The sequence below is a fragment of the Schistocerca americana genome, chromosome 4 (genome assembly GCF_021461395.2).
Source record: "Schistocerca americana isolate TAMUIC-IGC-003095 chromosome 4, iqSchAmer2.1, whole genome shotgun sequence".
Classification (NCBI taxonomy): Eukaryota; Metazoa; Arthropoda; class Insecta; order Orthoptera; family Acrididae; genus Schistocerca; species Schistocerca americana.
Window position 1 is genome coordinate 503,930,087 of NC_060122.1, and position 22,151 is coordinate 503,952,237.

The 22,151-nt window shown below is 40.2% G+C and overlaps 1 protein-coding gene across 1 annotated transcript in view; it reads right to left on the reverse strand.

Annotated features, from left to right (window-relative positions):
• The window catches only part of LOC124613585 (laminin subunit gamma-1-like), a 193,811-nt gene that overhangs the window by 141,606 nt on the left and 30,054 nt on the right, over window positions 1–22,151 (reverse strand). Inside the window, exons 5-6 of the mRNA XM_047142301.1 lie at window positions 17,245–17,377; window positions 1,057–1,278 (exon numbers count right to left, since the gene is read on the reverse strand). Of these exons, the coding sequence (XP_046998257.1) occupies window positions 1,057–1,278; window positions 17,245–17,377 (355 nt within the window). The remainder of the gene's footprint in view (window positions 1–1,056; window positions 1,279–17,244; window positions 17,378–22,151) is intronic.

The following is a 22,151-nucleotide window of genomic DNA, read 5'->3' on the forward strand; positions in this document are numbered from 1 at the left end:
TGAGAAGGGACTGTTTATTGAAGGAAGGAATAGAAGGAATGGTGGAGAGAAAAAGGGGAAGAGGAAAAAGAAGATATCAAATGCTGTGCAATATCAAACGAGGCAAATATTAAGAAATGAAAAGACTGGCTATGGACAGACTAAAGGAATAGGCTTAACCCATGACAAGACCTGTTGTAAGGCAGAATACCATACATACATATCATGATTTCTTTTTGGCAAACACACAGAAAGACTAATACATTCGTTAATAATGAAAAGCAATATATTAACTACCATTTTCGTCAACATGTGACACTCCAGTGTTATCAGAGTTGTGGCCCACCTTATGTACAGAAATTTGCTGGATGGAGCAAAAAAATAGGTAATGCTGACAGGCTGTTAAATTTCCTATCTTTATATGGCGAGCAATTTTTGTGTCATGAAAGTGTAAATGCGCACAGCTGTGAATAGTGCTCTACTGTTGTACTGACTACTGATTCAGTTGAAGCACTGCCTGTTGATAAAAAATTGATATTTTGGCAGTAAGTTTATTTAGCATTGTAAAAATGAGAAGTCCAGGATGGACCAACATGGTATTGTTAGCACTGTAGTAAAGAAGTTTCATCTGCATCTATGCAATTCCATGAAAAATCCCATTACACTACCAGCTATATTCTCCAAAATACAAATTTCTTATTTTGTGGTCTTTTTTCTACTTTTTAACATTTTGTTTTCCTTCACAAATACTAATTTTCAATGTACAAACTTCGTTTTGATGTTAAGGCATTACACTGGGAATACATGATTTACCTTTTTAACATAATTATATGATTGTTTGTTATTTAATTCACTTTTCCCTGTACATTTGGATAAAGCATAGTTTTCAATATTCTCCCACAGGCCATCAAACTCAGTATGCATATCAAGTGAACAAGTCAGTAAAATATTCTTTGCCATTATTTGGGTCTCCATAATAATTATACTATTTGAGTATCAATTTACAATTCATTATTAACACTGCCATATATCTTTTCTTAAGACAGAGATGAAAATTAAACTTAATTACAAAGTTACCAGTATTCTCATCACACATTTCAGCATGTCCATTGCAGCTGCAAGGCACACACTCAGTCAGATGCTCATTATGTGTTTCCCAGTAATAGCCAAGGGCACATGATTCACAAAACTGACCAGTGTAAGCATTTGGACATACACACTTTTCTACCCATTTGGCTGTGATGTCTCCCATTCCATGAACAGCTGTTCCAAGTTCCACATCGTCCAGAAATATTGTGCCTGTTAACAAAATATGTTCAGTATCAGTGTTCAGGAATCATAGGCACAAATATCAAGGACAGGCCTGGAGTGTCTCCCCAGAATCAGTTCCATGGCCTTTGACTTACATTGATCCTAAAAGGCAAAAATTTAGAGACTTGTGATAAAGATTCTGTACATTAAAATATTTTAGTAAAAAAAAGTTACAGGCTAGTTACAGGCTAGTGACTGGTGGTTATAAACAGAAAATCTGGGTACAAACTCATTTGGCACAAATTTTCAATTTGTCATTACACATATTTTTTAATAAAAAAAACTTCAAAATGTACTTCAAATACTATAATGACCTATACTATACTTCTATGTTTCAGTGCTTGATCTGGGACTAAGGGAAAGGAGGAAAAATGAAGATACACAATGCTCATAAAACAAATTTGTCTCACTATAATAAGGCATTAGATAGATTCTTCTTCAAAAGGAAGACAGCCCAGGAGAGGTACATGTTGGCAATAAAGTTCTTAAGCCCCAGAACACAGCAGTATTTTAAGTTGTATGCCAAATTAGTCTGAGTGAGCAAACATGTCTATTTGTCATTTTACATAGCCGCAGAATAATTAGAGCCCTATTGAAATTTAATGTAACAATAAAAACAGTTTAATTTCTCCTTTTATAATTTTTTAGATGTAACCATTTCCAAAACAATTTTCCATAAGTCATGATCTACGTTTACATCTATGTCTACATCTACATACTCCACAAGCTACTGTAGGGGACTTTACAAAGGGTACCCTGTACCATAACTAGTCATTTCCTTTCCTGTTCCACTCAAAAAAAGTGCAAGAGAAAAATGACTATCTACATTCCACAGTATGAGCCCTAATTTCTTGTATCTTATCTTCATGATCCCTACATGAAATGTATATAGACAAAACACACACACACACACACACACACACACACACACACACACACAAATGCAACACATACATACATGACCACAGTCTCATGTGAGACAAGAACAAGCTGGGTTTGACACAAGCAATGCTTTCTAAAGCCATGTTGATTCATGGACATGAGCTTTTTGGTCTCTAGGTAATTTATTATACAAACTGTATTTGTATTTGAACTCAAAGTATGCTTTAGAATTCTGCAGCAAACTGATGTTAAGGATATTGGTCTGTAATTTTTGTGGGTTCATTCTTTTACCCTTCTTATATACATTCTTGACACTTTGCAATGGTCAAGAGATTCATGATAATTGCAAACTAAGTAAGGGGCCAATGATATAGACAATGTTTTGTAAAACAGAACTGAGATTCCATCCAGACCTGGCGAATTCTCTGTGTTGAACTTTTTCAATTGTTTTTCTGTGCAAGGGTGATACTTTTAATCTCACAAACAACAAGTCATTTACATTTTCAGGATTCGTTCACTTTAACATAACAGCTACTCTCTCTTACTGCTCAGTAATGTTGTCTTGGCTAATTCCTTCTTGTCTAGCAACACAGCATTTATAATTTCCAATGAAAGACAGAAACTCCTCCATTTGGGTTGTTCAGCTAGAATAAATGCTTCATTATCCACTACCTGTTAGTGCATTAGTGTGGAATAAAATATTTATTCCACCTGAACAGCCTAAGTGAAAAAAATGAAATGAAACAATGATATGGCATTGATGGCCAGGAGACCCTTCTGGAGAAGTTGGGCCACTGAGTGCAAGTCTTTTCATTCAACACCACATAGGGCAACTTGCATGACGATTAGGATGAAATGATAATGAGGACAACACCACACCCAATCCCTGAGTGGCGAAAATCTCCAACCTGTCCGGGAAATAGTACCCAGGCCTGCTGCATGGCAATCATATGCACTGATCACTCAGCTCAAGGGGTGGACAGCCTGAGTGAAAATGGTTCTGTCTTTCAATATAATGAACAATTTTATCCTACAGATGCTATGTTATATGTAATATTGGTTCTCCTAAGGTAAGTTTGTGCCTGTTGTTACTGTTAATGTTCATTTGTTGAAATTCCTAGGATATTTCTCATTAACGAGATGATTTATTTCCATCTTCACAAAATGACCATAATTTTTTCACTTCTCCTAAGTAGGCCTCTACCATTGAAGATGTCTCCCTTACTCATGTACAAGTCATGGTAAGAAAGCATATTTTTATATTTTTTTAGAAAAAGTGTGGTTAAAAAAAATAACTGGGTACTGTTGATAACACTTAATGACTATTTTTCCACATAATTACCATCCCATTCAATGCATGTGGTGAGCTGTGGCACAAGCTTCTTTATGCCCTCCTCAAAGAAATCTCCCACCAACTCCTTCCCCCACTTTAGCACCTCCTTCTACAACTGTTTGTCAATTGAAAATTTAATTCCGCTCATGTGTGCCTCCAGGGTGGTGAAAAGACAATAATTTGAAGATGCCAAGTAAGGGGAATATGGAGGGTAGTTCTAAACATCCAGACCAAATGAGTTCAAGAGCACCTTGGTGGCTAAGGCTGTGTGAGGACTGGCATTTTCATGCACTCCTCTCTGCAGCATTCCCCTCCTTTTGTTGAGATTTCTTTTAGGGTCTTGCAATATTGTTGTGCATTGATGGTCTACCCTCAGACAGAAATTTGACCAAACTGATGCCATTTGATCCCAAAACACTCAGTCCATGATGTTTTTGCTTGATATTGTGGTTTTGAATCTTTTGGCAGATGGGGAATTGGTGTGATGCCACTGTGACAAGTGTCTTTTTGTCTCAGGTGTGTAATGAACTACTCATGTTTCATCTCCAGTCACAATAGGGATCAGAAAATCCTCCCCTTCCAATTCAAGTTGCTCAAGAAACTCACAGGTGCTACTTGCTTGATTCTTTTTGTGCTGCTCTGTCAGCTGTTTAGAGAGCCATATAGCACACAGTTTCCGGTATCTCAGTATTTTTGTGAATGTTTCGTATAAGAGAGTTGTGGATAAATCATAAAAATATCATCCACTGTCAATTGGCTGTATTCATGAACACTTTTCTTGAATTTTTGTACCACCTTCTCAGTCAAAATGGGAGATCGTCCACTCCTCTGTTCGTCATGAGCATTTGTTCTGTCTCAACCAAACTCTCTACATCACTTAAACACACTCATTCTATTCATAAAACCCTTGCTGTATAGCATTTTGATTCACAAAAAGATTTTGACAGGTGTTATTCCTTCCATTAGTAAGACGCATGTCACAGCATGTGGCTTGCGTAGTGGGGCTTCTTAACAACATTTTTCATGAAAGTGGACGCCACAATGTGAGTTTACAAGCTACTGTGATCCTGTGATGCTCACTCTAGCCAGGGGATTATCATCTACCATTCACTGTTACCAACCCTCATAAAACAAAAAACCACAGCCCGTGATGGTCACAGTACACTTACTTTCTGAACATGCCTCACACTCCAACATTACTGTAATGATGAAACATTTTCTTTTTCACATAGTAAACAGACCATTAATAATGCCGCTAAGAGTACTCTAATATAAACAAAATATCACCATATAAAACTGGTTCTGTTTTGAGAACACTTTGAATTAGTTAAAGCACTCTGAGAAATAAATTGTTAGTAATATCAGTGTTGTGTACCATCTAGATTAATATGGAAAATGAAACATACATATTTCTGAGTGACATGGTGCAGTGGTTAACACTTGACCTCAGGAGGAGTGAGGTTCACAACCCAATTTCAATTTTGCTGATTTGATTTTTCTATTGTTTCCATAAGTCATTTCAGGTGAATGCAGGGATGATACTTGAACACTGCCTCTGCAGATATTCACTTCAATCTTTGGTACAACTCTGTCTTTAATGACAATGACATCAATAGGACATTAAACATTCAAATTTCTTCCTTCTCATGCCAGCTCCCAAAGCTGTGCCAATGATAATTAATTCCCAATCCCATTTTTTCTGGCTGCACTATATGCCAACAGTAAGGTGTTTTAAAATACAGTGGAGTAGTATGTTCATGACTTAAAAAGAGTATAAAAGAGTAATCAATACGAATTTTGTTTTGATCTTCCCCCCCCCCCCCTCTCTCTCTCTCTCTCTCTCTCTCTCTCTCTCTCTCTGTGTGTGTGTGTGTGTGTGTGTGTGTGTGTGTGTGTGTGTGTGTGTGTGTGTGTGTGTATGGGGTGTGGAGAGTGGGAAAACTTTGGTCTCAGAATAAATTAACTCTTTAAAGTGTGATTTCTTTTTGTCTTCAGTTATCGGTGAATGTGCCCTCCGGTGTGGTACATTCCATCTGCTGTCTATCTGCTCCAGTAATCTAGCAAAAAGAAATACTACTTTCAAACTTGCTGATGTCTAGAAGCTAACACATGAAGCTCTTGGCAAAGTTACTCAGCAGGACAGGGAGAGCTGCATAAAACTTGCAGAAGTATTTCAAGAAACTGATTTCTTGAACCAGGGTTTAAGAGACCATAGTGGAATCTGTGATGATACACTTGGCTGAAACTAGCGACAGTGAATCTGAAGACACAGAGCCAGAAGATCCTTCAGTTAGGTAAGTGCCGTTAATGTAAAAAGCTAACTTGATTTAAATGTTTGTCTATTCATTTCACTTACAAAGGACATACTGTGAATGTTTTTCCCTTACAGTAGACATCTGATAAATTTATCTTAGTTTACTCGACAGTAATTGTCAATTAAAATAAGATTGTCAATTCTGCATTATTAATAACAGTTTTTCCTAAAAACCTGTATCAAATGTCTTTACATTTGGATATAGTCTTACTGCATTCAGTTTACTTGTACATTCAAAATTTAACTCCTTTCTTTTCATAGAAGGATTTACTGGCTGTTTCATAGTAAGGGTAATGCAGTTCATAAGGTGACTAATTGTTGTGGTTCTCCTGTCCTGATTGTATATATAAACAGTGCAGTAACATCAGAACAGTCCCAGCACCTATTCTGATTCTCCAAGAAGAGCATAGAAATCTATGATATTTGACGACTTTTACAAAAAGGTAGAATGTAGAACTGCATTACTGTAGTATGACAGAGGATAGTATCTGATGGCTAGAGAAATACAGGGTAATGTCTGTGATAAAATTGAACTGTTATGATGGACGAAATTTGTAACACAAGACAGGGGCATTGCAGTAGTAAGAATGAGGTTTCTGTGTACCAAGCATGTATTGCATCCTGAGAATAATAGGCTTACAGTAAATTTAGATAAAACTTGGGTTTCACAAAACCTTTCAAACTAATATTTTGATCGACTTTAGTGAAAATATTGGCTTCAAAATAACTACAATTACTTTTGCGTAGCGTATATTGGCGTTTTGAGTGATGGATGCAATGACAAAGGATATGTATTAGTAGCCAGTAAAATATTTTCAGGAAGTAGGGAAAATTCTCAGTCATATCAAAGCAATCTGTCTGAACAAAACTCTTGGCGATGACCTATGACGACACAGAAGTAATTTGCCTCTGTATGTGATATGATACAATAATGATGTTTGAAATGTTACCAAAAGTAATTTTTTAGTAACTTTCTCACGAGAAGTTTCTTCACAGTCCTACAGAACAAAAATTCATCAGTGACTACATTTTTTGCTATGCAGTCGGCACAGTTTAACACCTCTTATAATATTTTATTTTTTATCTCAGAATAATTTTATGTTTCCAGGATGGAGCATATGCATCTGCAAACTTTAAGAATGTTCATAATTTTTTTTTCAGTCCAATTATGTTAGTGATTCTGTTACTACCACAGGTTGAAGTAAAAAATTATTTTCCTCTAAAATTTCTAGTAACATTAGTTTTCATTTTTTCCTAGCAGCTAGTGAGAATTTTGTTTTGGAAAGTTCTCCATCATAATCTAGACTAAAACTAGAGTTGCCCAATATTTTTTAAAATTTTTATGAACATCTGAAATTATCGCTATAAGAAAAAAAAAAAGAAAAGAAAAAAGACTGGCAATGCTGTAAGATGGCGAGATGACCTTGAAGCCTTATTTTCGTGCCTGCCACTATAGTTCTCCTTCCAATGGTAACAGAAATTTGACCACGCACAATACCATCCCAATTTTACACTGATCAGCCAGAACATGACCACCACTAACCTACAAACCCCTACAGGTCATAGCATTGCCACCTGACAAGGAATAACTGCTAGTCACTCGCACATGTGCATGGTGCATGTAGTATCAGTGAGCATGCTGCCCATGTGCAGAATGGGGAAGGTGTGCAATCTATCCAAGTTTGACCAAAAGCAGACTGTGATGTCCAAGAGATTTGGCACAAGCATTTTGGAAACTGATGACTTTTCAAGTATTCGAGGACTGCTGTGGTGAGTGTTTTCACCACATGGCAAAACCAATGTGAAATCACATCCTGATATTGTGGGGTTGGTCAGTCATCCCGTTAATAACAGGTGTCGTATGTCATAGGCTGGGCAGACTGGTGAAACAGGACAGGCAGCAAACTGTGGTGGAACTAACATCAGACTTTAATGCTGAACACACAACAAGTGTATCCAAAAGCACAGTGCACCGAACACCCCTAACAATGAGCCTCCACAGCCGACGAGCAATGCATGTGCCAATGTTAACACCACAACATCGGCATCTATGACTGAAATGGGCACATGACGTTCAGCAATGGACATTGGCACAGTGGCAGAGCATTGTACTGTCTGATGAATCCTGATGCCTTCTTCACATGCTGATGGGAGGATGCAAATCCATTGTCTTCCAGGGGACTAGTCCTTGACACCTGCACCGCAAGAGAAAGAAAAGCTGGTGGTGGCTTCATTATGCTCTGAGGAACAATCACATGGGCATCCATGGGTCCAGTGGAGTTCATGCAAGGCACCATGATGGCCAAGGAGTATTGTACGTGCAGACCACATACACCCCTTCATGACTATCATGTTTTCCAATGGCAGTGGCATTTTTCAACAAAATAATGTGTCATGCCACAAGCCCTGGAGTGTGATTGAATGGTTTGAGGAACACAGTGGCAAGTTCCAATTGATGTGCTGGCTCCCAAACTCGCCAGATCTGAACCCATTCAGACACACTTGGGATGCGATTGAACATGGCATCAGAGCTCATCAACACCCTCCCTAGAATTTAAGGAAATAATGTGACTTGTGTGTGCAGACGTGGTGCCAACTCCCTCCAGTGACCTACCAAGGCCTCATTGCTTCCATGCCACGATGTGTTACCGCTGTTATCCAGGCCAGAGGTGGACATACCAGCTATTAGGTAGGTGATCATATCATTCTGGCTGATCAGTGTATATACTCATAGTACTTAGCTCCAACCTTACCATCCCAAACCTCCTGAGCTGCAGACCATGCCTAGTGAAATCATTTCTCCCAAAAGTTCCAGTGGACACCAATGCAATGTGCTCTTGATCAGCAGTCATCAGTCTCATTTCCAGTTCCACATTCACTTACCATGAGAGCACTGCCAAGACAAGACCAATTAGGGTGCTGTAACAGCTTGACAATGTGTACAGTTATGCTGATAGTTAAGAACATTATCTTGTTCATATTGAATGCCCTGCCCTTGTTACTGTCCCCATCCAAGCTGATCACTGCTCCACCCATTACTACTTCCTTATCATCTTTTAACTCTCACATAAATGTCCTAATTCCTCCACCATCTGATTAACTCCTGAATTTGCCTTTAAAAAGCTGGTATCCTGATACGCTGATCCAAAATTCTCTTGTAACTGAGGGCCTACACCTTTGGTATGACTACTACCTAGCAGCAATATTTTCTTCTTCCTTACATTAGCAATGATCTTCTTGTGATAATCCACACATTACTACACCTCTGCCACTACTACCGCAGTGTGTGTCACACATCTGAGCAGTGCGTTGTTCGACTGCTCCAGGCCCCGACCAGAGGTCACTCTATTGACCATGGTCGGGGCCTCAATTGCCTGCAGCCAAAAGCTAACAGCCCCTGGTAGGCAAATCCTCTGTATACTGCCAGTCACTGTCTCTGTCTGTCTGTGTTGTACATGTCACTAAACTGTATTGTACTACTTATGTTTATGTTGTCATGCTGTGGCCTGATAAATAGTTGCTAATTTCTCACATCTGTGTCCTTTATTGTGTTCAGAGTTAGAACACAATTGGTGACGAGTAGAACTTCAGTGCCTCATTTTTCATATGACCTCTCCATGGAGATGGTACTTCAATCACTTTTCCACGAGCAGCAACTTACTAAGGCTGCCTTGGAAAAATCTGTGGCTACATTGATTGTTCCAGTCCCACCTGCTCTGGTAAATATGCTGTCATTTCTACCGTATGCCAACTCCGCTGAAGATTGGGATGCTTATGAAAAACAGCTCTGCTAGCACTTTGTTGCGTTTATAGTGATGAGTCAGAAAACATGTAAAGCTCTGTTTTTATTATGGATTCCTCCTTGCATGTATCAGTTGTGTCGATTTGCCACTTTACAGGAACTGGCCTTCCTCTCTTTTGAGGAAGTGTATAGTTTGTTGTCTTCTTATCACTGCAAGCACACTATGTTCTTGTAACTTGCACAGAACTTTGTCACTGCAGCATTAGCCACACCAGTCTTATAGGGATTGGGTGGTGGAGCTGCAGGGTTTGAGCCACAAGTGTCACTTTATTACTAACACCTCCAAGGAATCCTATGCCTTCTCCGTGGTTAGAGATGCAATAATCTGTCTATAACTGAACAAAGAAGCATGGCAGAGAGCCTTTCAGTGTGAGGATCCATCCTTGGATGAAGTTTTAAATACTGGTCAGTCTTTTGAGGTCTCCCACACTGCAGGCCAGCAAACTGAAGCCTGGGGGGAGATTGCCATCATTGATAGTGAACTACATTGGTGCATAGCAACAGGCCTGTTGAGCAAAGAGGAAGTTGATTGTGTGCAAACAAGGAAACTATATTGCAACAGACAACCCTGTCGGCAACAACAACGACACTATGCAGCACTTCCATCATGACCTTCTTGCTTTGTGCAACATGAGAGAGCTGTATGCGCCAGGCCTACCTTGTGACAAGTGTCACAATGCAGTCCACATTGCATGGGCTGTTGTTCAGCCTTCCCCAGAACAAATGTATGTGGATAGTCATTCTATTTCGTCGATGTGTGCAGGTCAGAATAGGCTCTTTATTGAAGTGTATGTGCTGAACAAAAAGCTATCACTGCCAGTGGACACCAGAGCAGCTGTTTCCCTCCTGAACTCTCAAACGTAGATATGGTTGGGCTCCCCAGCATTTGCTCCCATCAAATGCCATCTGGTAAGTTACAATAAACAGTGTATTCCTGTTCTTTGTTAATTTACAGCTGTCACAGCTTACAAAACTTTAATCCAGCTATCACATATTTGGTTCTTAACTATCTCCTTGCCAAGGGTTAGATGCTTTCATTGCTTCTGAATTTTCCATTACTGACACTGCACATTTGTAACAGACAGGCTCTCTATCAAGACCTAGATGCATCATGTTCTGAATTTTCAGATTTGTTTTCTGAGGGTTTAGGGTTTGCGAACAACTTCACATCACATATCAGGCTTAAACCTTTGGTCTAACTGTATTTTTTTTCCAGGCATGGCTTGTACCTGTGTCCTTATGTGAACAAACTATGTCTCAATTGGATTGGTCAACATCACTCATTGTTGTTTGCCCAATTTCAACAAGTGAGTGGGTTATGCCACTGGTGATTGTCAAAAATGCATTAGGTCAGCTTTGGCTTTGTGTAGGCTTTAAAGTTGCCATCAGTGCACAGTCTTTTATTTACGCATATCCTCTGCCTCGAACTGGTGAATTCCTTGCAAACTGGTCAAGGCCAATTATTTTCCAAAACTAACTTAGCTGAGGCCTACCTGCAGATTCCATTAGATGACACATTCAAACAATAGCTTATCATAAACACACCTTTTGGTCTGTATCAGTATCAGTGTTTAATGTTTGGGGCAGCTAGTGCTCTGACTATTTTCCAACACTTTTTGGAGCAACTCACAGAGGAGGTTCCTTGCTGCATCGACAATCTTGATGATATTGTAGTAACAGCCAATACGACAGAACAACACTTATGTAACCTTTGTTCTCTATTTACTGTTTTTCAAACCATGGGCTTTAAGTGTAATCTTATAAAGTCACAATTTGTTCAGCCCTCTATTGTGTATCTTGGTCATAAGCTTTGCAAAGAGGGTGTTTGACCCCTGAAATGGCATGTTGCTGCTGTTGTTTCTTTACCTCATCTGTACAACATGTAGGAATTACAGGTAGCATAATAGCACAAGTTTATTTTCGTGCAACCACTCTTCTCACACTCTCCACCAGTTGTTTCATAAAAATATTTCTTTCAAGTGGTCATCAGCCTGTGAGAATGCATTTGTGCAGCTTGAAAACAATTTACACTCTGTGCAGTGCCTTGCAGCCTTCCACCCTCATAAACATTTAATCTTGGCCACAGACAAATCACAGTGTGGGGTGGGGGCAGTTCTGGCACCACCATGCAAATAGCTCTGAGCACCCTATTGCTTTTGCACCGAGAATGCTCACCACAGCTCATCAGCTCTATTTGCAAGTTTAAAAAGAAGCCCTTGACTTGTTTATGCCATAAAAAAATGTCATGTTTTCTATAGAGTACAAAATTCCACTTAGACACAACAGATCATAAACCTTTAGTTTTATTGTTTTACCCTTTAGCAGGTTTACCTGACAAAGTTGCTCATTGCCTTCAACAATGCACCTTATTTTTGTCAAGATGCAATTATGATATACATTTCTGCCCTACATCACAGCATGCAAATGTGAATGCATTGCCTTGGCTGCCCATGTGCCCTGATCCATTGTTTGATCTTGAAGAACTGTTCTGTTTTCAACTTGATACAGAAGTAAGACAGACTATTGATGGTTTCCCCATTATCAGCTCCAGGACTGCACCCATAGGAGTTGCAGACCCAAATGTTAAACGAGTTGTGAGCACGATATGACAAAGGCAGCCTGACCATCTTCCAGGCCAGGCATCTGACCTGTTGTGGAATTTCTATGTTTTCTATCATCAATAAAAAGGAGTACTTCCCATGCTGTGATTCTAGAAACGGTGTGAAGGGTTGTCTCAACCTGTTACAGCAAGATTATTGGGAAGCCTCTCACACCAAAAACTTGGCATGTCAGCGTGGGTTCTGGCCTGTAGTTGTCTGTGAAATGGAGCAGCTGGCTGCCATCTTCCATCAGTGTTCCAATCAACTGGTGGCATCTGCACTGTTTCTACCATTGGACCAGCACCCATTCTTTCTTGGGAAAGAATCCATACTTACTTCACTGGACATTTTTTGGTTATTGGTTGTTGATGCCTTTTCCAACTTCCCCTATGCTGATTGTTGTCCATCTACACAGCAGATGTGATGGTCAAGCCGCTGTTAGTTATTTTATCCATCAAAGGCCTATCTTGTATGGTGATTTTGAACAATGGTCCTCAATTTTTGGCTCAATCCTTCAATGATATTTGCTCCACAATGGTATCCACCTCATCACAGTGCCTCCCTGTCATCCACAACCCAATGGAAAAGCAGAATGCCTTGTGCAGATTTTCTAAATGCAAATGCCCTAATATGTCACAGAATTTCTGGTAGCAAGGCCCTTACATTCTTTCTCAGTTCTTAAAGAAAGACGTAAATCAGAGACAAAAGTCTAGCCAAACTCTTGCACAGTTGACAGCCACAGACACTGCTCCATCCCCTGCTGCCAGACAGGTGTACTGCAGCAGCATCAGCAACATCATGGTTTGTGCCTGGAACTCCAGTCTGGGCCAAAGGTTTTGAACGACACACTTGGTGGATTCCAGGCATCACCCACAGCCAGCAAATGCATCATGTGTTCATTGTGTACACTGACTAGGACCTTGTGGCACGCCACTACAATCAGCTGTGCACTCAGGAGGGCACTAATGCCTCCTTGCAGATTGCCACACTGATTCCTCTTCCACCACCAATCATCATTTGCTGTGGGCAGCATGCCACCCAGCCTGTGCACACCACCCCTTCTGAAATGGTCTCAGGCTGCTCCACTGGTGGCCCAGCCACACAAGGGTTTATGTGGCTTGACCTCTCAATGCCCTTGCTGTGCCATTTCTTGTAGGGAGGGGGCTTCTGGGGCGGAGAGGGTGGTCAGTCAGGGCTTCATCAGCACACCCACAGGCACCTTCCACACTGACGCAGGTGCCTCCTACACAGATACATCCACTGCCTACACTGGCACCAGTGCCACTTACACTGATGCCAGCACCTATCACCCACCTGCCGGCACTGCCTACATTAATTCTAGACCCTGTGGATCCCCAGCTCACAGCATCCAGTGCCAGTCCAGTGTTGACATGACTCCTACTTATAGGGTGCTGCAGTCATCTACATGCTCTCTGGAAGGGATAGGAAGACAAACATGTCCACACTTGCGGCACTTCCGCCCCTACTTGCTGGTTCATGTGGACCAGGAACTGTTCATGCCCAGGACGTCTGTTTCAGGTACTACAGATGTGTCAACCATCAGAGTGTCACAGAGCTGCTCCAGGCCTCCACCAGAGGCCACTGACTATGGATGGTGCCATAATCACCTACAGATGAAAGCCAGCAGCCCCTTGTGGGCAAATGCTCTTCATATAGCTGTGCAGCAGCTCCAGCCAGTGGTCTTGTACATATCACTAACTGTATATGCTGTCACATCATGACCTAATAAATAGCTGTTGGTTTATCACAGCCATGTCTTTTATTGTGTTCAGAATTAGAACATATATTTCTGTTCATGGACAATAAGCCATTTCCTTGTATAGGCTGTTCATGCATTCATTGACAAGTATCCTATTTTGTTTTAAGATATTTACATGTCATGTGTAACTCAACTTCAACAGCTGTGCTAACATCTCTTAATAAGGTATGTATGCTGGTACAGTGACAAAACAAAAAGGGCTATACTTTTTTAATTTTACACAGAGACTTCACACCTGAGAGAGCCGTGCTCATTCCTGCTATGATTGCGCAAAACTCTTATCAGGGACCCCACCATGTGTTGATTTTTCTCCACAATACTGTGTGAATCATAATATTCTGTAAGCATCATAAGAATTTTTATGGTGATTTAGCTTGATAATGCCCAAGTAGGGAACTTAACTAACCACTAAATACTGAAATAAGATGATTTCAAAATAAAGGCACAGTATATGTACAAAAATGACTTCCTTTAAGGAATATGGTGTTACAGAAGAATGCTGAAGATTAGATGGGCAGATCACATAACTAATGAGGAGGTATTGAATAGAATTGGGGAGAAGAGAAATTTGTGGAACAACTTGGCCAGAAGAAGAGATCGGTTGGTAGGACGTATTCTGAGGCATCAAGGGATCACCAATTTAGAATTGGAGGGCAACGTGGAGGGTAAAAATCATACAGGGAGACCAAGAGATGAATACACTAAACAGATTCAGAAGGATGTAGGTTGCAGTAGGTACTGGGAGATGAAGAAGCTTGCACAGGATAGAGTAGCATGGAGAGCTGCATCAAACCAGTCTCTGGACTGAAGACTGCGACAACAACAACAACAAGGAATATGGTAGCTGGAACCTATAAAACTGTGAGACTATGAGGTCCTCCCCTCCAACTGCTACTAACTGCTAGTTCCCAACCACCAGCCACCTGACAGCCTGCATTCTTCCTCACTAGCGTCTTTCTTCTTAAAGGTATAGATCTTACTTTTCTGCTTCTCTGTCAAACTGCTTCTCGTGCAAATCTTGTAGCTCCAACAGAGGTCCTCTGTGAGTTCTACAGTGTCCCTGCCACTGCATTCATGTCAGTGAAACCATTTACTAAATCCTCACAATGAAACGCACCACTCACTTATGCCTTCTCTCACAGTTTTCACTTGTGATCGAAAGAATTAACTACCATACATTAAAAAAAAAGTTCTGAGTGTGTTAAAAATAGGTGAGTATTCTGTGATGTGCTATATTTGTTCAACTATAAGAATATGTCAAGTGATGACAAGAATATGTAAAATGATGAGAATCTGATAAACCCTGTATTAATGCAAGTTCACTAATGTCGGCCAAATGTATGCAAACAAAATGCTTAGAGTAAGTTGTACATAATGAAACTTCAAATCAAACCAGATATTTCCAAAAACACACTGCAGAATGTCACATTTTCACTTGTGTGACAAGAAGTATGTGCAAAAATATGAGAAAATTTGCAACATTCATTATGATTGGGCATTCTGTGTGCTGGCTGTGCATAAACAAATGTCAGATCTGGGTTGTATTAGAGCATTCCAATAATGGAATGTAAAGTTCTTTGTTAGTGAATAAAATTTGCACCATAAAATTCAGCTATTTCTCTTCAAGATCCACTTAATTCTTGGCCATAAGTTATCCTTAGAGAGCAACACAAATGGGACACCAAGAAAGTGCAAGACACACTAATATCAAATGTGCTATTGGCAGTAAGCCAGCTAAGAGTCATTGGACATGATGAATTTCTTCTAATTATTGTTGGTCCACATTGTACACCCTTGACTTTCTTTTTGGGATATAAACACACTTTGTTGTCAATGAGCAGCTGGAAAATTGTCAACAAGCACCAGATGTTCAGACGTACAACTGATACTGAACTACAATTATAAAAACAGATTGCTCAAGGTATTGAAAGAGTTGGATGGCATTTCTAGCTCATGAGCTCCATGGATCTTTCTGTCAGTCCTTTTCTTATTAACTGATCCCATCTGGAGTGATCTGGTCTTCACCCACCATCATTGAAGATGCCTTACCACAAGTTTAATATTCAGTCAGCATCTCAGACTCATTTGTCATCTATAGAGCTATAATAATAGTCTTGTGTGGTTCAACAGCTTGATGAAAGCCTTTCAAATGGATGCTGTTTTTGCAACTTGGATGTCCCTGACTTGCTCCAATAATCCTGCTAGGGAAAGGGAACCTATAGTTTAACATGGAATCTGGACCTCATGTCATTTCTGGCATATCTTCACATCATGAGATGTTAAAATCAGACTGAAATATCCTGCAGTTCAATTGGGGTTTGATCCCATGGCCTTTCAGTTTCCTGGCACATGATTAATCTCTAGATTACCAGGCCTGACATCTTTAATCGTTACAAACATATTAAAATACAAATGTACCCCCCTTGACATCACTTTAGTAATGTATTCAAGAAGTAATTAATTTGACCTTAGCTCAGTCACTCAATAAAAAAGTTCATGTTGTTAAAATTGTATAAAGGCCCATCTTTATAATTTATTAAAACGTTCACCAAGCTGTGCATATCTGAAGCTCAGTTTCAGTGCTGCTATTCATGGTAGTTGTGTTTGAGCCATGATTTCGCACACAAATTGCCATCCTCAGGTTCACTCAGATTCGGTCACTAAACTGCTTGTACATATTTAGGAAAAGGGTAGGGGGAAGCCAGTGGGATCGGTGGACAGACAACTTCATGTAATTTATGTAAATAGAAATCAACTGTTGTCCAGTAGAGACAAAGCTCATTGCAACAACACAGATTAAGATCAGTTGGTTTGGAACTGTGTGCTATTGGCTGCAGAAAGTGAGTGCTGAGACTAAGGTCCTAGAGAACTAGGATGGGACAAGAACACAGACCATCGTGTTCTGAGATGTTTAACAAATTAAGACACTTCAGATATGAAACCAAGTAGAAACCTGCTTTCTAACGGGAGTTGGACCGCACCCTCTCTAACTGTGTAAAATCTGCAAAACACTACCATATGGATGGGCATCTACAGAGAAGGTACACTAGTTAATGTTGCATTACAGCACAATCTAAGCAGCAAGGGGTTATCAGGCTGTGTATGTCTGTAGAAGGTTACAGATATACAGTCTTGGTTACTGGACAACCTGTGAATGATAATTGACATTATAATTCCAGAAAGTGATACTTGTTGAAGAAGCCTACATTAATAATGACAAGAAGATGTACATCATGTTTTTACCTTTAGTGCTGCTAGTTCCCTTGATCTGGAAAGATGATATATTGGATAAAATGTGAATAAATTCTTGAGAGGATAAACGAGGCAGCCATTCATACACACGATGTTCATGAAGACGAAACGTTTGATACTGCTTCTGAAAATAATGAAGTAGGTGCATTGCTTTAATTATTACTTGCAAGAGAACAAACATTTAATAAATAATAACAAAGGAATTAATGTTATCATAACTTTGGAAATATGCAGTCCCTATCCAGCTATCATTCCACTGAATGTAACAGTTATTCTTACATCATCATGACTGTAAAACTACTCTTAATAATAATAACAATAATAATAATGATAATAATAATAATAATGTAGGAATAACTGTTACATTCAGTGCAATGAAAGATGGGCAGCAAATAAATATTCACAACATTTAAAGGTAACAACTGTAACAGGTATAACTGGTAAACAAGTAATACCAAAGGGGCAACCATCATGACACGTCATATACCAGCTGTTATGCAAACACTGTTCAGCCTTTTACATCAGCATGACTACCACAAAGTTATCCCTTATGATGAATTGGCATAGGCAGAGAATGTATGCTGGCAAAACATGACAGCCTGTTGCAGAGTGTGCAGTACAGCATGACACCACACACACCATGTGGATTCTTCTTCCAGACACCAGTTCTTCAGAACTTTGCTAGTGGGAACTGGCATTGCAGCATGTCCTTGGTTTGTGCCCCTCACCTTGCCTCAATTTACAGTAATTTCTTTGGTCTCAGAATTTCTTCATAGTAACTATTCCTTTCTTCACTCCCATTTAGTTTTCTGTATCTTTCGTTTTCTGACCTCTCTATCCCCCCCCTCCCCCTCTGCCCTCCATCACATACAATGCACTCAGTTTTCCACTCTTATTAACTCCTGCACAATGTTTTGACAGTAATATCTGTCTTGCATAATACCTCAACTTCCACCTTTAAGCTCTCAGCTTTTCAAATTCCATCTGGTAAACAGTCTCTCATTCTCATCCCATCAGGTAAGTCTCCCCTGGCCTGCAGTTCTTGCCAGCTTTCCCAAACTATACCCATTTCCTAAATCTCACCAGTCTTTTTCCTTCACCCTTCGACCTTTCCTCTCAACCCTTCAGCAAGAAGGAGGAGCCACTGATTCCAAAAGCTTGCAAATTTAAATACCTTTTTTTTTATATGTGTGTCTTCATGTCATTGCTTGGTGGGTAGATTTTTTTATCTATTCAATTAAATTATTTCAGGACATGTGATATTTGCTATGTTATTATTTTGTATGAACTGAATAACTATTTCTTGTGATTTTGATGTACTGCCATGTAGTCACCTCCCCCCTCCCTAATGAAGACTTTAGGTGTTTCCTTACTATGGACCAAGTGAGGTGGCACAGTGAGTAGCACACTGGACTCTCATTTGTGAGGATGAAGGTTCAAACCCCTGTCTGGCCATCCAGATTTAGTTTTCTGTGATTTCCCTAAATTGTTTAAGGTAAATGTCAGGATGGTTCCTGTGAAATGGCACAGCTGATTTCCTTTGCTGTCCTTCCCCAATCCAAGCTTGTGCTCTAATGACCTCATTGTTGGTGGAATATTAAACACTAATTTCCCCTTCCTCCTCCATACTTCGGGCAATTTCTGTGCCTTCATGCCCAGATAATGCCAGCTCCACTTAACTTCCCTGTAGTGGGAATTTCCTGCTGCTGTGCCACCATATTCCTGATGCAGGCTCACATAACTTAGTACCACACTTAGCCAGCATAAGTATTTAAACCAGTCCATATGTGAGTGAACTTCTTTATTATGTTGGTATGTGCCTCTCCTCAGCCAAGTTGAAAGACATTTCCCGTTACACTGTTTTATTCATTAACGAGGTGCTGAGTACCAACAGCCAATTTTACATCCAGTTCTAAGTGAATTAAGAAGTTCCAACAGATTACCATTAGCCTCAAGAAACTATGCATTTATCTTTTTCGTCCTAACTGAGTATTTCCGAGTCAAAGGCTACCACCCTACCGGCCATCCCACACTACACCACCACCTACACAATATACAGTCCCATTTGCTATCAGACAATCAAAAGGCTATTTACATGATCCAGAGGGATTGGCAGAGTTACTTTGTATCACATATAATTAATAGGATTAACACCTAACCCATTCAGACTGATACTGACTAGGCACTACCATGTCATCACACTATGTTCCTGCACCACGTAAGAGCACTATGTAGCAAGTCTCTCCCACAATTCATAATGGGTTACGTTACACTGCTTGGCGACTCCACTGAAGAGCATACATCAGAGAAATCAGTAGTCAAAAGATGCGAAACTTGTCCGGCAGGTTTTGGTGATAGCTGTTTTAATATATGGGTGGTTAGAGAGACTGTGTCACACCCTTGCCATTTAGGGACTAGTTCTGACATGCTTTGGATGACCCAGTTACTTCCTCTACCAAAGACACATCACCACAGTTGTCTGCTCTGCCAGTCTGCATCATGAATTATTATCAGTGGGCAGCTGCGGCCAGATACTACTTTTTTGTCTTCACCTGTCTAATTCTTACTCTCATGCTGAGCTATCCACACTATTCTTTGTGTCCTTTTTTGCTGCTAGTCAGTTAGCTAAACTCTCCCAGCAGTACAGGTTACCTATTTCACCTTTTTTAAGCCAAGATCATTGAGGCATTGCTTCTCCTTTTCTACTGCGTCAGCTAGCTTCTCTTTCCCAAGTTCATCTACATCTACATCCATACTCCGCAAGCCACCTGACGGTGTGTGGCAGGGGGTACCCTGAGTACCTCTATTGGTTCTCCCTTCTATTCCAGTCTCATATTGTTCGTGGAAAGAAGGATTGTCGGTATGCTTCTGTGTGGGCTCTAATCTCTCTGATTTTATCCTCATGGTCTCTTCACGAGATATACGTAGGAGGGAGCAATATACTGCTTGACTCTTCGGTGAAGGTATGTTCTCGAAACTTTAACAAAAACCCGTACCAAGCTACTGAGCGTTTCTCCTGCAGAGTCTTCCACTGGAATTTATCTATCATCTCTGTAACGCTTTCGCGATTACTAAATGATCCTGTAATGAAGCACGCTGCTCTCTGTTGGATCTTCTCTATCTCTTCTATCAACCCTATCTGGTACGGATCCCACACCGGTGAGCAGTATTCAAGCAGTGGGCGAACAAGTGTACTGTAACCTACTTCCTTTGTTTTCGGATTGCATTTCCTTAGGATTCTTCCAATGAATCTCAGTCTGGCATCTGCTTTACCGACGATCAACTTTATATGATCATTCCATTTTAAATCACTCCTAATGCGTACTCCCAGATGATTTATGGAATTAACTGCTTCCAGTTGCTGACCTGCTATTTTGTAGCTAAATGATAAGGGATCTATCTTTCAACGTATTCGCAGCACATTACACTTGTCTACATTGAGATTCAATTGCCATTCCCTGCACCATGCGTCAATTTGCCGCAGATCCTCCTGTATTTCAGTACAATTTTCCATTGTTACAACCTCTCGATACACCACAGCATCATCTGCAAAAAGCCTCAGTGAACTTCCGATGTCATCCACAAGGTCATTTATGTATATTGTGAATAGCAACGGTCCTATGACACTCCCCTGCGGCACACCTGAAATCACTCTCACTTCGGAAGACTTCTCTCCATTGAGAATGACATGCTGCGTTCTGTTATCTAGGAACTCTTCAATCCAATCACACAATTGGTCTGATAGTCCATATGCTCTTACTTTATTCATTAAACGACTGTGGCGAACTGTATCAAACGCCTTCTGTTGTGAGGGTGAACTTTTTCCGAGTGAGCTATCTGGTATGCAGCTAACACTATTAACTATGTTGCTAACATTGCGCACAAGCCCTCACTGATCTTGAGGTGAAGCTCCACTGTTTTTCTGCTCACCATCATTCAAGAGCATCTTTCCTGGGGTGACCACATAGGTAAACTATGAACAACCCCAGATGCCTGGATGAACAACTATTTCAAATGTAGAAAAGATGTCCATTGAATCTTTGTGACGACTAGAGCTATATCATTTTCAGCATTGCATTAATGTTGGTGCCCTGTTAAACATTTGCATACCTCCACACGCAGCTTCCATGGATATAGCATATCCTGATGCATGTCTCACTATGCACACTTGTGTCATCATTAAAAGTTTATGTACTTACTTTCTAAAACTATGTTTCTGGCTACTGATCTGTGTACTTGTCCTTGGAAAAATATTAAGGGCCTCCATTGTTGCTTCTGGTTGGTTATGTGAAAGCTCTGGTACCTCACCTAGCTCCCAACCCCACCTGACCCACAAAGAACTAGCCAGTCTCAGCCTTCTAACTTGCACATTTCCTGAAGCCCTGTTTCCACTCTGGTACAAGTCAGCTATCTCATGTAGTACACAATACAAAGATTGACTGTGAAGCTATGGTTTGGACAGAAAATCTCCTTTCCTAACCCTATTCAAAAATAATCCCTGTTGGTTCCCTGCACATTCCCTCCACAGCCAAATTTCTTCTCTGGCCTTTCCCTAAGGCTAGTGCCAAATCAGTTAGCATAACCCCCAGTCAAATATGTGGTTGTTACCGTTTCATATTTTACTTCTTTATGTACCAATCACTGATACTTGAAACTGAACCCTACCTGTAAGCCTCCCAGATGCCGACTGTTAGTAACGACCGACAAATGTATTCCAACCTAATGTCTGCCAATTTGCAGTGCTGCCACAAGACAAAGAACTATTTGTGTTCAGACTTAATGATCTGAATAGACAGATCTAATTGTGAGACACTTATTATATTGGCAGAATTGACTAAACTCCTGTCTCCTGAAATTTTGACTGCATTACAGTCATCTACATTCATCCCCATCAGTAA